General features: G+C 44.5%; 1 protein-coding gene across 1 annotated transcript in view; it reads right to left on the bottom strand.

Moving 5' to 3' along the window:
• Nucleotides 1-16720, bottom strand: part of LOC132591138 (uncharacterized) — a 55065-nt gene that overhangs the window by 12491 nt on the left and 25854 nt on the right. Inside the window, exon 7 of the mRNA XM_088668474.1 lies at nt 4854-5829. Coding sequence (XP_088524600.1) covers nt 4854-5829 — 976 coding nt within the window. The remainder of the gene's footprint in view (nt 1-4853; nt 5830-16720) is intronic.

Below are 16720 nucleotides of genomic sequence, written 5' to 3'. Positions count from 1 at the left end.
GGAAATCTTAAGCTAGACCAGGGGTCCCCAGACTTACCCGCCTTTGGGCCGGTGCCCGCCGGGCCGATCGCACGGCGGGCCGGAGGGCGGGGGAGTGCGCGCGCAGTGGGCCGGAGGGTGGGGGAGTGTGCGCCAGTGCGCATGCGCACACCCATTTACTGGCGCGGTGGTGTGCTTCCAGGCCGGAAAAATCGCCGAAAATTGTTTCTGCGCATGCGTATGGGCCTCCCCCAACCCGGAAGTTCACCTCCCCCGACCCGGAAGTGCACCAGATATGACCTCTTCTGGGTCGGGAGAGGCCCATAGGCATGCGCAGAAACGATTTTCGGTGATTTTTTTCAGATATGGAAGCGCACCGCCGCGCAGCGCGCCGCAAGAGCAGGCGGCGGCAGCGGGCGGCGGGGGTTGTCGCGGGCCGGATTGGGAGGCCAATTGGGCCGCATCTGGCCCGCGGACCGTAGTCTGGGGACCCCTGAGCTAGACGGTCATAAGCAACCCATCAAGTTCCATTCCTACACAAATGCTCACCCAGACACTCTTTATTTTACAAAACCACCAGACACTCATGTTACCCTGAGGAGTAATTTCCCTATGCATATGCTAAAACAATGCATACACAAGTGTTTGTATCTGCCCAACTTAGATGGTCGACAGTTGATCTGTGTGTGTGAATTGCATCCGTCTCAGAATGTATCTCCTCATGCTAACCTCCAATGTAATGGTTTTATAAACTCTGCTTAAGAATGTTCTACTTTAAATGTCCTTGTTGCCTTTGGTTAAAAGTGATATATTAGATCTTTACTTTAATGTATCCTGTCTAATTGTTATTCCCAGATGTACCTGCGTATCTGTAAAACTGCGTATCTGTAAAATTATACCTTTTATAAGTAACCTCAATTTATGTACTTCTTGTTTAACGATTTATAGTTTCCGATCCATGTACGATTTTATTTCTTGTTCCTTTTATGATCTCTTGTTCATATACCTATCTTATGATTTTTATGTAACTTCTATATGTGTGTCAATTGAATTAGCTGAATGTATATACTCAGGACTCATTCCCCTTAACATTTTACATCATATCATCCAGTCATTTTTTACACAAACAGAACTCAGTGTACACACCATCTCCCATCAATCCGAAGTTTATACTGGTATTACTCCCTTAAGACTTCATTTCATTCCCATTAAACCCTTATTTTATCACTCTATCGCGCGACCAGGAATTAAATACATCTCCCTGAAAACCCTTCCAATTTCAGAAGTACAGTACAAGAAAACAGCTACCCCTTCTGTGTCTGTAAGGAACGACAGGTGAACTCAACAAATACACAAACATAGCATAACAAAGGGACTTTTATTGAATGAAACACATACCAATGCAAAATAGACAGGATTTCATGTTATCTTTTTAATACCGATACTTAAATTTCATTACCAAGGTATTCCAAAACCCATCACCACAAGTATAGTGACACTTCCAGAAATTCACACTGAAAGGAATTTTTAAGTATCCTGTAATTTGAAAATGTTAATCTTTGCAAATACTCTGTTTACTGCCAATGTTAATTTTTCCTGCTCTTTTGACACCATGTAAAAAGGTAAAGGTAAAGGGCCCCTTCATGTCCAACTCTGGGGTTGCGGCGCTCATCTCGCTCTATAGGCCGAGAGAGACGGCGTTTGTCCGCAGACAGCTTCCGGGTCATGTGGCCAGCATGACAAAGCTGCTTCTGGCGAACCAGAGCAGCACACAGAAACGCCGTTTACCTTCCCGCCGCAGCGGTCCCTATTTATCTACTTGCACTTTGATGTGCTTTCGAACTGCTAGGTGGGCAGGAGCTGGGACCGAGCAACGGGAGCTCACCCCGTTGCAGGGATTCGAACTGCCGACCTTCTGATCAGCAAGCCCTAGACTCTGTGGTTTAACCCACAGCGCCACCTGGGTCCCTACAATAAAACAAATAGTTACAATAATACAAAAATAAACAAAAATAAACATTGCTATTACATTTCATTAATTACATTCCATTTATAATTGACCCACCTAATGACAAATAATTACAATTACAACAAAAGGCTTGACATATCTTGCTTTGCATGTCCTGCATCTATCTCATATAGGCTTGATTATTGTAACTCGCTCTACGCGGGGCTGTCCTTGAAGCTGACCCAGAAACTCTAGCGGGTGCAGAATGCCGCAGCAAGGCTCCTTACTGCGGGATCACATTCAGCTGCACTGGCTCCTGGTGGAGTACAGGGTCACATTTAAAGTGCTGGTTTTGACCTTTAAAGCCTTCTGCGGCTTAGGACCCTCGTACCTACGGGACCGCCTCTCCTGGTATGCCCCACGGAGGACCTTAAGGTCCACAAATAACAACATTCTGGAGATTCCGAGCCATAAGGTAGTTAGATTGGTCTCGACTAGGACCAGGGCCTCCTTAGTACTGGCCCCGACTTGGTGGAACGCTCTTTCACAGGAGACTAGGGCCCTGCGGGATTTGTCATCCTTCCATAGGGCTTGCAAGACAGAGCTGTTCCGCCTGGCCTTTGGATTGGATTCAGTCTGACCCCTGTGTCTCCCTCCCTCCCTCAGGGTTTCATTTAGGGACTACTTAAAATGAGGCTGCATTTTAAATATTTAAATTTTAACATTGTGTTTTAATCTGTATTTTAATTAATTGTTCTTTCCTTTTATGCCTTGTTATGATTTTATTGGTGTTAGCCGCCCTGAGCCCGGTTTCGACTGGGGAGGGTGAGGTATAAATGAATATTTATTATTATTATTTATTATTATTATTATTGGTTTCACCTTTTAAGTTGCATTACTGAAATAAATGCACTTTTCAACGATATTCTAATTTTCTGAGTTTCACCTGTAAATATCACAGAAGACTTTGTCTAAAGCCTTACTGAAATCAAGATGCACTATTTCCACAGCAGTCCCCAGATCAACAAAGCTTGTAACTCCATCCAAAAAAGGGGAGATTTCTCTGCTTTTACTTCTTTTTGAGAAATCCATGCTTTCAACCTGTATGTTAATGTTGTGATATCTTCAGATGAAGGGCTCATAAATTTTAAAAATGATAATAAGGATATTGACATGTGGAAAGGAAGGCGATTTACGTATTTATTTAATTCGTAAACCACCCGACCCAGTTGTGCCGACTTGAATAAAATATGTGGGGGTCGGGCAGGTAAGGCCCGCCTTGGACAATCAATCACATGATACAGGCACACCATTTGAATGGCAATGCCTATAATGGCAGTTACTTTTTTAAAAAGGAATATTTTGAGCCCATAGTTCAATTTCCCATCAACTCCCCTTGCCGCTGAGTACACTTCTAGCATTTCATCTCCTCTACCTGTGGCATTGTTCAGCAGTAGGAAAAGTTACCTCTTCACACCGGATATCACCTTGCCGACAAAGGTCCGTATAGTTAAAGCTATGGTTTTCCCAGTAGTAATGTATGGAAGTGAGAGCTGGACCATAGAGAAGGCTGATCGCCGAAGAATTGATGCTTTTGAATTATGGTGCTGGAGGAGACTCTTGAGAGTCGCATGGACTGCAAGAAGATCAAACCTCTCTATTCTGAAGGAAATCAGCCCTGAGTGCTCACTGACAGGACAGATCGTAAAGCTGAGGCTCCAATACTTTGGCCACCTCATGAGAAGAGAAGACTCCCTGGAAAAGACCCTGATGTTGGGAAAGATTGAGGGCACAAGGAGAAGGGAACGACAGAGGACGAAATGGTTGGACAGTGTTCTTGAAGCTACGAACATGAGTTTGACCAAACTGCGGGAGGCAGTGCAAGACAGGAGTGCCTGGCGTGCTATGGTCCATGGGGTCACGAAGAGTCGGACACGACTAAACGACTAAACAACAACATGGCCCTTTCCAGGTTGTTTCCTGCCCATTGTGTTTGTCTTCCATTTGTTCTCCTATGTGTATTGCCAGTAGAAGCCACAATTCTGTGGGTACTCTAGGTGGTGCAGAAAGCACCTAGGACAGGCATCCCCAAACTTCGGCCCTCCAGATGTTTTGGACTACAATTCCCATCATCCCTGACCACTGGTCCTGTTAGCTAGGGATCATGGGAGTTGTAGGTCAAAACATCTGGAGGGCCGCAGTTTCGGAATGCCTGACCTAGGAGCTCCCAAAAGGTTGAAGTGCGGATCAAACATCAGTTTTGTGATCTATAAATTCCAATTAGCAGTACTGGGGATGGTTCAGATTCTGTTGCAATGCTTTTGGCCAGCAGAGGGTGTTACAGGGCCAGCCTACTTTCCCTTTAAAGCAAACTTGGGTCTCCAGCTGTTTTTGGACTACAACTCCCATCATCCTTAGCTAGCAGAACCAATGGGGAGGGATGGTGGGAACTGTAGTCTGGGAGCGGCTGGGGACCCACATTTCGGAAACCCTGCTTTAAAGCAACTTTAGTGTTTGGCCCACAAAGAAGGGACCTGTCCACATTTGTATTTTCTTGTATTTTGTTTTCTTCATGACTTTTGTTCTTCTTTTTTTAAGAGCGCAAATTAAAAGAGAAATTGTATGGAAAGTTGTGGAAGAATAAAAGGTTGCATTTTTTAAAAGACACAAAAAAACTGGGGGTGGCACCAAATATTTTATTGGCGGGGGGCAAAGACTCCATGGCCTTTAAGAGTTGGCGCATATTTCCCTACACCTACAAGTTTCAGGATGGTTACAACATAAAAACACAACATAAAAGAAAAAAAACACCACATTTTAAAACAGCATAAGATGTCAATCAGCAAAACGCCTGGTTAATAAGGTGTTGATTTGCCTGGCTCTTAAAGGTGTATAATGGTTTCTCTGACATTTGTATGGATTCTTTTATGGGAAATGAGTTTGGAGCTCCTCCAGAAGCTCTTTCCACATTCCACACACTGATATGGTTTCTCCCCTATATGATTTCTTTGATGGGAAGTGAGACAGGATTTATCAGTGAAGCTCTTTCCACATTCCACACACTGATATGGTTTCTCCCCTGTATGAATTCTTTGATGGGTAGTGAGAGAGGAGCTCTGACTGAAGCTCTTTCCACATTCCACACACAGATATGGTTTCTCCCCTGTATGAATTCTTTGATGGGTAGTGAGAGTGGAGCTCCTCCTGAAGCTCTTTCCACATTCCACACAGTGATAGGGTTTCTCCCCTGTATGAATTCTTTGATGGGAAGTGAGAGAGGAGATACCAGTAAAGCTCTTTCCACATTCCACGCATTTATATGGTTTCTCCCCTGTATGAATTCTTTGATGGGACGTGAGAGAGGAGCTATCAGTGAAGCTCTTTCCACATTCCACGCACTGATAGGGTTTCTCCCCTGTATGAATTCTTTGATGTCTTGTGAGATGGGGGCTCTGACTGAAGCTCTTTCCACATTCCACACACTGATATGGTTTCTCCCCTGTATGAATTCTTTGATGTGAAGTGAGATTGGACGGTATTCTGAAGCTGTTTCCACATTCCAAACACTGGTATGGTTTCTCCCCTGTATGAATTCTTTGATGTCTTGTGAGATAGGAGCTCTGACTGAAGCTGTTTCCACATTCCACACACTGATAGGGTTTCTCCCCTGTATGAATTCTTTGATGCTTAGTGAGATCGGAGCTGTGACTGAAGCTCTTTCCACATTCCACACACTGATATGGTTTCTCCCCTGCATGAATTCTCTGATGGTAAGTGAGAGAGGAGCTGTGACTGAAGCTCTTTCCACATTCCAAACACTGATATGGTTTCTCCCCTGCATGAATTCTCTGATGGGAAGTGAGAGTGGAGCTATGACTGAAGCTCTTTCCACATTCCATGTACTGATAGAGTTTCTTTCCAATGAGATTATGTTGATGGGAAGTAGAATGGGAGCTCTGACTGCAGCTTTCTCCACACTCCAAATTTTTACGTGGCTTCTTCTCTCTGCGGATTTTATCGTGGTCACTTTTGTCCTTGATTTCCGATTCATCACAATCTGCAATGGAAACAAAAAGGGATTAGGGCCTCAGGAACGAATGGCGAAGGACTGAAGAGAGTTGGGTATGTGTTCATTACCTGTGTTTTTTGCCATTAACCAACATATTTATTATTAGATTCTAATGAATCTAATAATAACTACCAATATTTTAGGAGACATCTGAAGGCAGCCCTGTTTAGGGAAGTGTTTAATGTTTAATAGATTATTTTATTTTAATGTTTTGCTGGAAGCCACCCAGAGTGGCTGGGAAAACCCAGCCAGATGGGCAGGGTAAAAATAAAGTATTATTATTATTATTATTATTATTATTATTATTATTATTATTAAGTTGTTGAATGTTGCTTTGTTTGTTTGTTATATAGTAGTGGTCAAAATTGTGGAAAACATATTTGGGGAAAGGGTGTTTCAGAGGTTTGATGGCTCATAACACCACTTAATCAAGAATGCAATCCAACAAAGTTTATAACCAAATATTAAGTTGGTTGGTTTTTTTGTGTTCTTTGTGTTCTTTCATTTAGTGAGGTTGTAAAGCATAATAAAAGATAATAAAATTATAGAAATGGCACAAAGAGTTGACTGGCCACCCAGAAAGCGATGTAAATTTGTACTATTAAGTGAGCAAGGCTACAGTTATGAAGAAATTAGGTGAAAGATTAGGGAAAACGTAACCAAAGCTGGCTTTTCTATATTTTTGAAGAGGTATAAGGAGACTCAGTCACTACAAAAGCAGACGGGTAAAGGCAGGAAAAGGTGCACAAAGGTAAGAGACAATCGAAGAATGGAGAGACTGTCCCTACATGAAAGAAGAAAATCATCTGTGTGTAGACAAGATGACATGGCGCAATATAATGTGAACTTGTGTGCAAGGACTGGTCTAAATGTTTGAATTCTAAAGGAAAAGCCATTGTTATCTCTCAAGCAAAGGTTGAAAAGATTAAACCCATGTTAACTGGACAGAGGAACAATGGGTCAGTGTTATTTGGAGCGATGAGACCCAAAACTCCTTGCTTCATAGTGATGGCATGAAATACGTGAGGAGAAGAATCAGAGAATATTTACTTGCATTACACCAACCATGAAACACCCAGATAGTGTGATGATCTGGGGTTGTATGGCAGCAAAAGGTGTGGGCAGAATTTGTGTCATTAGTGAGAATGTAAATGCCCCAAAATATATGAATGAAATACTTGAGCCCAAACTGAAGCGTTCTGCAGGTGATCTCTTCCCAGATACTAAAACATTTATAAAGATTTGTTTGTCTGTCTGTCTGTCTGTTTGTTTGTTTTCTATTTCAACAGGATTCGGCTCCTTGTCATGTTGCTGCTGTGTGCAAAAGGTGCTTTCAAGATAATCCTATTCCACTGCTAGAATGGCCTGGGAATAGCCCAAACTTTAACCCAATCAGAAATATATGGAGCCGACTAAAGAAACTTAGTCAGAAGCAACCCAGCAATAAATCCCAATAAACCGAGGCAATAAATCAGTCTTGGTTTCACATTATTACAGCTGCAGAACTAAAAACTAGGTTCACTTCATGGAAAGGTGTTGTAAGGCCATAATTAAAGCTAAAGGTTACCACGTATTTTCTTTATGACTGCTGTTCTTATAAATACTCCTTCATAAAAGTTCCTGCATTCCATTCTTCATTAAATTATCTTTCCATTGATACATAATTTTATGGTATTACTCCACACAAAACTGGTGTTATGAGCCATTAAACCTCAGAAATACACTTTTCACAAAAGGTTTCCACAGTTTTTGCCACTAGGATAAGTTGTTCATTTTAAAGTTAATGTTCTTTTTATATGGGATCAGATTATTATTATTATTTACGTTTTATGTTTATATATGTGTTGGAAGCCGCCCAGAATGGCTGTGGCAACCCAGCCAGATGGGCAGGGTATAAAAATTATTATTATTATTACTACAGTGGTACCTTGATTTAAAAACAGTCCTGTTCCAGAAAAGATTAAGGTAAACTGAGGTCCCAGGTGTTATGGGGGGCGCTGTTGAGCTCTGTGAAAATATATGAGGTAGATCACATAAATTATTTTTTTAATTTCTAGGTAATAATAATAATTTATTATTTATACCCTGCCCATCTGGCCGGGTTCCCCCAGCCACTCTGGGCGGCTTCCAAAAAAACAGAAATTCTAAAATACAGAAGGTAGATATGACGATCCCACAGGGAGCCTTACCAAGAGAGGCCACGATCCCACGATTCTCCTTCATGACGTCCTTATGCAGAGCTCTCTGGTCAGGATCCAGCAATGCCCACTCCTCGTCCGTGAAACGGACAGCGACATCTTCAAAGCACACTGGACCCTAAAAGAAAAGGGGAAATGTCCTCCTCTGAGACAGCATCAATATGATCTGCTACACAATGCTCTGTTGTTTCCTTCCTGTAATTTGTGGTGTTGTTTCAATAGGATTGTTTTGCTGCTTGTTTTATTTATGGATGCTTTTTTTTTTCCGAATTTTAATTATCTTTGTGCAAATAGGTGGTACTCCACCTTGTGATTTTCAAGTCATTCTGCCTACGCAAGCATTCCAGCTTGCCTGATGGAAGGATCTACTTTCTGCTCTCCTTGTGAGCTGTTCTGGGGAGTTCCCTCCCAATGCCCTAGAGTCAAATTCAAGAGGTTCATGGGGGCATGGAGAGAGGGAGGAATGGGGGGCAGGCCCCATTTTGCAGCGGATGGGGCTGGTTAGGTGAATCCAGGCAGCGGCGGAGCGAGGCTGGCGCGGAGAGTGCAGGGAGAGAGCGCGTTGGCCGAGGGGCGGGGCCAGCGGCCCCGACTGACACCCCTCCAGGGCGTCGCCAGGGCCCACACCCAGGGCTCCCCGCCCCCCTGCCCCCCACTTGCTCCTCCCCTGAATCCAGGCCACTATTTGTTCTCATTTGCCCACTGCTTAGAAAACACTTTTAGCATTCACTGATCAAGTTGAGGTTGAATCCTGACAAGACAGAAGTACTGTTTGTGGGGGACAGGAGGCGGGCAGGTGTGGAGGACTCCCTGGTCCTGAATGGGGTAACTGTGCCCCTGAAGGACCAGGTGCGCAGCCTGGGAGTCATTTTGGACTCACAGCTGTCCATGGAAGTGCAGGTTAATTCTGTATCCAGGGCAGCTGTTTATCAGCTCCAACTGGTACGCAGGCTTAGACCCTACCTGCCTGCAGACTGTCTTGCCAGAGCGGTGCATGCTCTAGTTATCTCTCGCTTGGACTACTGCAATGCGCTCTACGTGGGGCTACCTTTGAAGGTGACCCAGAAACTACAATTAATCCAGAATGCAGCAGCTAGACTGGTGACTGGGAGCAGCCGCCAAAACCACGTAACACCGGTCTTGAAAGACCTACATTGGCTTCTAGTACGTTTCCGAGCACAATTCAAAGTGTTGGTGCTGACCTTTAAAGCCCTAAACGGCCTCGATCCAGTATACCTGAAGGAGCGTCTCTACCTCCATGGTTCTGCCCTGACACTGAGGTCCAGCGCCAAGGGCCTTCTGGAAGTTCCCTCGCTGCAAGAAGCCAAGTTACAGGGAACCAGGCAGAGGGCCTTCTCATTATTGTATTTTGATGTTTCTGTTGGAAGCCGCCCAGAGTGGCTGGGGAAACCCAGCCAGATGGGCGGGGTATAAATTTATTATTATTATTATTATTATTATTATTATTATTATTGATCAATCGAGAAATAAAATAAGCCTATTTTGGATGGCCATCTGTCTTGGATGATCTAGCAGAGATTCCTGCAATGCAGGGGGTCTCCTGGCTCTGAGAGACAAGCTTCTGGCAAAAGGAGAGGGAGCTACTGGTGGCTCCGCCTTATCCTGACTCACCTCAGCCTTTCAACCTCCCTCCTCCCACTCACCTCCTTCAGCCTCTGATTCTTCACTACATTCTACCACAGAGTCTCCCAACTCACTAAGCCCTGTTAGCCCTTCAGCTTCCAACACCTCCTCTCCCCAGGATTCCCCCTCTGACCACAAATCCTTCTTCTACCTCCACTTCTTGGGCTCTGAGCCATCTTCTCTTCCTGGTTCCCCAGCTGCATCCTCCCACCATTCCTCTGTGCCCAACCAGTCCATGACATTGCTCCATCCTTCGGCCTCTGTCCCCACAAGGCAGCTTCCCCTGACCTGATCTGGTTCCACAGCCGCTGCTTCCCTTCTGCCCCCATGAAAAGACGGATCAGGAGGTCTTGCCGGCATCATTTTGTCACCTGCAAGAGAGAAAAGGTAAACAGGACGCCAGGAGTGCCTGCTTCTCTCACAGGTGAAACAGGGCATCTCTCTCTTTTTTGAATAATAATTATTAATATAAGCAACAAAATATAACAGTTTGCCAAAAGAAGAAAGAAACAATTCCAAATCTTACAGACTAAAACACGAAACTAAGAATGAAAGAAAATAAAAAGGAAGGAAAAGAAATGAAGGTAAAGGACAAAGAAGAATGCTTTCATCTGTGAATTCTTTAACTTTATATCATCTGTTACCCCTTATTTTTTGATCTTTTTTATGGCTAGCAGGGCTAGGCAACCTAAGGCCCATGGGCCGGATGCGCCCCAATCGCCTTCTCAATCCGGCCTGCAGATGGTCAGGGAACCAGCGTGTTTTTACATGAGTAGAATGTATGCTATTATTTAAAATGTATCTCTGGGTTATTTATAGGGCATAGGAATTCCTTCATTTTCCCCCCAAAATATAGTCCGGCCCACCACAAGCTCTGAGGGACGGTGGACTGGCCCACTGCTGGAAAAGGTTGCTGACCCCTCATTAAGAGTGTTTCCAATGTTGCAATGAACAGAAGTGGAGATAGAAGGAACCATTGTCTGGTGCCTCTTTCAATTTCAAATTCTTCAGTTATTTCATTGTTTATTATTAATTTAGCTTCGTTGGAATAAAATGTACGCTCTACATTTATATATATATATATATATAGAGAGAGAGAGAGAGAGAGAGAGAGAGAGAGATTTAGCTTTCTGATTTTTGTAGATCGTTCTAATTCCATTTATAAATTTATTTCCTAGTTTCAAACTTTCTATAGTGTGAACTAAAAAATTCCAGGTCACGCTATTGAAAGCCTTCTCTGCGTCTACCAAGAGGAACTCTACCTTTTTACTTGGTTTCATATCAATATATTCTAAAAGGTCAATCACTATCCTTATGTTATTTTTTTATCTGTCTCCCTGGTAAAAAGCCATTTTGATCTGTGCCTATTATTCTATTCAAAAAAAATCAGCCGGTTTGCCAATACACCTGCAAAAATTTAATAATCTGTATTCAGCAGTAAAATTGGTCTATAATTCTTGATACTTTTCGGGTCCCATGTTTTGGTAGCAGGGCATCTCTAACTACAGATGGGCCTTTGAGAAATCCTTACCTGCTGAGAGCATTTGGACGTTTGTGCCCATTTCATAGGTTTGTTGTGCAGAAATACATCTCCCCTCCTCTGGACCCTTGTTCCCAACTGTCTCCCCCCAACACAAGGTGAAAAGAACCCTCAGATGAGTTAGAAAACCAACAGAATGAGACCAAATGGAGAAAAACCACCTTCCTCCTTACCCCGCTGCCTCTCTCTGGTGTCCAACGGAGGCCTCTCTGCCTCACAGGAATCCAGGTCCATTTCTGCAAAATGATCCTTTTCCTGAAAAAGAAACAAGGATTCAAAACAGAGAATGGGGAGATATATTAGAAAGAGAATGACAAAGACTTGAAGGCTGTGAGATCTCATTCCATGGATTCTTTCCCAGAAAGCAAATGGGCCTTCAGCAGACCATTATGGGATATTCTCTGTCCTCTTTTGAGCCCCTTGGGAGTATCCAGAGGAAAGTCTCTCTCACCTGCTTTCTCTCCTCTGCCTGACTCAGGAGGAAACCTTCGGCCAGGGCCACTGCCTCGGAACTGGTCTCCGCTCCGCATTCCCTCACCCAGCTCTCCATCTCCGGGGGAAGGACAGCCAGGAACTGCTCCAAGATCACCAGGTCCAGCATCTCAGCTTTCGTGTGCCTTTCTGGCTTCAGCCACTGGTGGCAAAAGTGGTAGAGTCGGCTGCAAACCTCTCGGGGTCCTTTGGCCTCCTGGCAGCAGAACTGCCTCAACTTCTGGCTCTGCACCTCTGAGCGGAGGGTGTCCTCCTCACCCAGGAACTTCTGCACTGGGTTTTCCCAGAATCTCCCACTGCTCCCAGATTGGATGGCATGGCCTCTTCTTGTTCCAAGGCCAGCTGAGTCATCCATCTGTGCTCTCAGGAAGCCTCTGAGAGATTGGAAGGAACCCTTTGGTCTTCTGCCGAGTTCTGTCCGTCTTAATGAGAAGCTCTAGCAAATCCTACATTGGAAATACATTGTTCTGTTACAGAATTTGTAGGACGGATTGGGGGGGGGGGTTCATTGAGCAAGCATGGATGAGTCTTGCTTGGAACCAGGGCTGGGCTTCATCGGATCCCAGACCATGAGCTCTCTTTTTGAAAAGAAAGAGGAGGATGAAGAAGAGAAGGAATAAGTCTCTAGCGTTCTAGCAATGCAAAATGTGGAGGCAACTGAAGGGATTTATGTGAGATTAATCAACCTGGTTTCTGCTGCCTTCCAGTCAATGCATGAAGTCAGAACCGACTGACAAGGGAATCGTTTGTATTTTGTGAAAAATGGATACTTGGCTCTAGTGGGGGTCCTCACCCGGGGGTCCTCAGGAGTTGCTCCCCACCCCACCCCACTTCTGTCTCTTTTCTTGCACTTGGACTCTCTGCCGCTCTCAAGACAGACTCCTGGGGTGGGGTTCCTTTTTCTTTGCTCTGAGGGCCAGGTATGTATCTGACCAACTCCCTGAGGGCGAAGTGGGCAGGGCCAAAGAAATCTCCCTTGAGATTTAGACGGACAATTTATCATCATCATCATCATCATTTAATAGCTTAACACCCACACAGGCATTGATGCCACGGTCCCTGGAGGCTCAGTGAGTAGCAGTGCCCATTTCTGCCTGGTTTTCCAGCAACAATCCCTTTGGGACAGAGAGGATGTGGTCCTGGGATGCCATGCTCTGGGTGCGAGGGGATTGCTGCAGTGGCCTCCGTGTGGAGCTGCCCTTGGAGACAAGTGGGAAACTGGTTTGCAATGCAGCAGCCAGACTATGGGCTGGGATCCCTCTCTTTATTCCTGGCCATTCTCTCCCAACTTAACTTCCTTCCTCCACGTGGGTTTTTATATGGGGGTGGGGGTCTAGTCCACCCCTTCGCTCACCTTTGGAAAGCCATTTGCACGTTTCCTCTGTTGTGCAATGACGCTGAGCGACGTCACACAGAGTTAAAGTCCTAGGACTCCTTTGTGGGAGTTTGGGATCCTCTGATCTCCAGGAAGGAGAGCGTTGCAGACCTCGCCCCCCCCCCCTGGCAGGACCCACTCCTCCCTGACTTGGCTTTGTCCCCCCCCCCGCACGAGCAGATCAGGCCCCCCAGGTACCCACCCCTGCTGCAGCACTGGGACCCCCACCGTCTCCCCACTGTATCCTCTGGGGAGAGAGGGGGGGGGAGACTCACCAGATCCCAGGAGGGGACAGCGATGCAGCCCTTGCAGGAGACAGCAAAGCAACACCCCCCCTTCCTTGCAGGAAAGGACTGGGGAGGGAGGGGCCTTGACTCTGGAGGACCTGGCCCCCTCTTGCTTCCTGTCCTCTCTAGGAAGGCAGCTCGGTTCCCTTTAACCCTTGCAAAGCCAAGGGTGTCCAGCTCAGCCCTTTCTCGCTTGGCAGAACCCCTGCTTTTTATTATTATCATTTTATTTACGGGGGCAACTACCCCCCTGGTTACGCCAATGCCCAGATATCCTTTTGGGGGTGAGGCTCTTCGTTGGACTCTAAGCATCTCCCTCTGTTGTCCGGAAACCAGAGGAGCAGCTTGCAGTGAAAAGGGCTTTGAAGCAGGAGGCAAGGAACCTCCTCCTCGAATTCAGGAGTGGGAGAGATAGGAGGGGATCCTGGGGTCATCTAGTCCAACCCCCATCAATGCAGGAATCTCAGGTCAAGCATCCATGGCTGATGGCCATCCAATCTCTGCTTAGACACCTCCAAGGAAGGAGAGTCCACCACCTCCCAAGGGAGACCTTTCCCCTGCCAAACTGATCTTAGATGTCCCTCAAGGCAGCGGTCCCGAGTTCTAGCACTGCTGAAACCATTGCACTGGCTAGCAAGGAGGAACCAAGCAAAGTTCATAAAAAATAAATCCTATTCTCATCATGAATGTGTAATAGTTTCTTATGTAGAAATGTTGGAATGTGTCTACCACAAAGGGGTGGGGGGACTGACAGGGGAAAAGGTGAATTGCAAGGACATGCTCTCCTTTGACTTCAAGATTCTGTGCCCTAGTAAGAATTGGCCTCCAGATATGCAACTGATATATAATTATTATGGTTTATGTTGTGTGGTATTATACAGGAACATTGACCTATGTCTGACAAGTATATGCTATTTCCACAAGGGGGGGGCAAGGGCCCGATCCCGCGAGGCCGGCAGAAGGCCAGCCTTGCAGCAGCGGCGAGGGCTTGATCCACCGGTGGCGGTGAGCGCAGGGCAGCCGTTCGGATGTCGGATGTTTTCCCCCCCCTTCGTAAGTAGAAAAATTTGTAAGTAGAGTCATTCGTAAGTAGAGGTGCCACTACAAACAATAGATAGTGATTTCCAAAGAAATCCTGAAAATTCTTCAGAAGTATTGAATATAACCAAATATTTAAAAGTAAGAAGCAGAAAATTAGAACCTTTACTTACAGGTAGGTAGCCGTGTTGGTCTGGATCGAAGTAAAATAAAAAAAATTCCTTCAGTAGCACCTTAAAGACCAACTAAGTTTTTATTTTGGTATGAGCTTTCGTGTGCATGCACACTTCTTCAGATACAGTGAAATGGAAGTGCCTGGAAACTTCCATTTCACTGTATCTGAAGAAGTGTGCATGCACACGAAAGCTCATACCAAAATAAAAACTTAGTTGGTCTTTAAGGTGCTACTGAAGGAATTTTTTTTATTATAACCTTTACTTAAAGAATTATATTTAAAAAAACTCAAATATGTAGGTGACCATGAAAAGTTACAGTTATAAAGAAATAAAAATATTATGAGACAGGAATGAGACAAAACACTTCAGCTCAGCTAGTGCTAGGAGAGAAAATTAAGTCTTGGAGGAAAAAACATTAACAAATAACTTGTTGCTGAAATTCCTTCAGAAAATGGATTCCACTCAGAGGGTGCTTAAGCCTTTCTGAAAAGGAAAATTCTGTGAAAAGCAATCATATGTTAATTCCTTACACACAGTTAGAAGTGAAATTTAGTACAGTGGTACCTCGGTTTTCAAACGTACAGTGGTACCTCGGTTTATGAACACAATTGGTTCCGGAAGTCTGTTCATAAACTGAAGCGTTCATAAACTGAAGCGAACTTTCCCATTGAAAGTAATGGAAAGTGGGTTAATCCGTTCCAGACGAGTCCGCGGAGTACTCAACCTGAAGCATACTTAACCCGAAGCTTGGGTGTAATTGGTTCCAGAAGTCTGTTCATAAACTGAAGCGTTCATAAACTGAAGCAAACTTTCCCACTGAAAGTAATGGAAAGTGAATTAATCCGTTCCAGATGGGTCCGCGGCGTTCGCAAACCAAAAATTCGTAAACCGAGGTGTTCATAAACCGAGGTTCCACTGTAGTTTTGTACCTAACTGAGCTTGCAAATGCAACAGCTCACTTCTGCAAATGAGAAATTAAATATACAAAGTCCAAAAATATACAGCTGCCAGGAGATAGGTATTTTATGGCACAGGTTTCAAAAATAATCAGCTGCAGGCTGTACAGAATTTATGCAGTGCAACAAAACAGTGAAATTCATGTTTTGCAGTCTGGGCTGTTTATAAACAGATTTTTTTTAAAAAAAAACCACTGAAAACTGAAGAATTAAGAGTCTAACAAACTTATCTACAAGGAGAGTTCTGAGCAACTGAGAAGAAAACTCCTGCTAGAAAACTGAAAATGCCTCAAGGAAGGAAAATGGAGATTTTTCACCCTCCTGGGTTAAAAAACCCAATTTGATCAGATTTATTGAACACTGAGGCAAGGCATAGCTGCTCTGGAGCAACTAAGCTGTAAATCAACATCCTAGCATCAAAAACTTTCTGGAAGACATTTGTAACAATGCATGCTAAATGGAAGTCAAATTGCTCACTCAGGAGAGGAGGCAAGTCTTTGCCATTTGCTCCATCACAAAAGACTTCACAAAACATTTCACTTTCCACTGAAGATCTGCAATCATTTGAATCTAAATTTCTGAAACTTTTGCAGCTGTCTGATTCATTAGCAATTGAATTATCACAGCTTTTCAAAATCATTCAGAGGTTTGGAGCAGGGAGAGCTAATTAAGCTTCCTTTTACAGCAGCGTCACCTGCAGTGTTTTACCCAACTGCTGTTATTTGGCAGTGGGAGCGAATGGGGAAACATACATTGCGTGAGAAGCAGTTTTTTCCATGACTGTAACCTCATTAGGAAAAGAAAGACTGGGGAGTGGACAGGCAAACTGTACCGCAGGTAGAGATTCTGCCTCAAACAGGTCAGCAATTTCCTTGCTGCGGCTTTCCAGCACAGACTGAGTAGCCAGTCTTTTTTCAGCAATCTGAGGTTCCATCTCTGGGCTTAAACCAACAGATTTAAGGGATTGCATTGATTTTACTTCAGCCCCAGACAGTGGAATGGTAGGAGACGGTGCTGA

The sequence above is a fragment of the Zootoca vivipara genome, chromosome 4 (genome assembly GCF_965207765.1).
Source record: "Zootoca vivipara chromosome 4, rZooViv2.hap1.1, whole genome shotgun sequence".
Taxonomy (NCBI): domain Eukaryota; kingdom Metazoa; phylum Chordata; class Lepidosauria; order Squamata; family Lacertidae; genus Zootoca; species Zootoca vivipara.
Note: the sequence above shows the minus strand (reverse complement) of the source record. Positions and strands in the feature narration are given on the sequence as shown.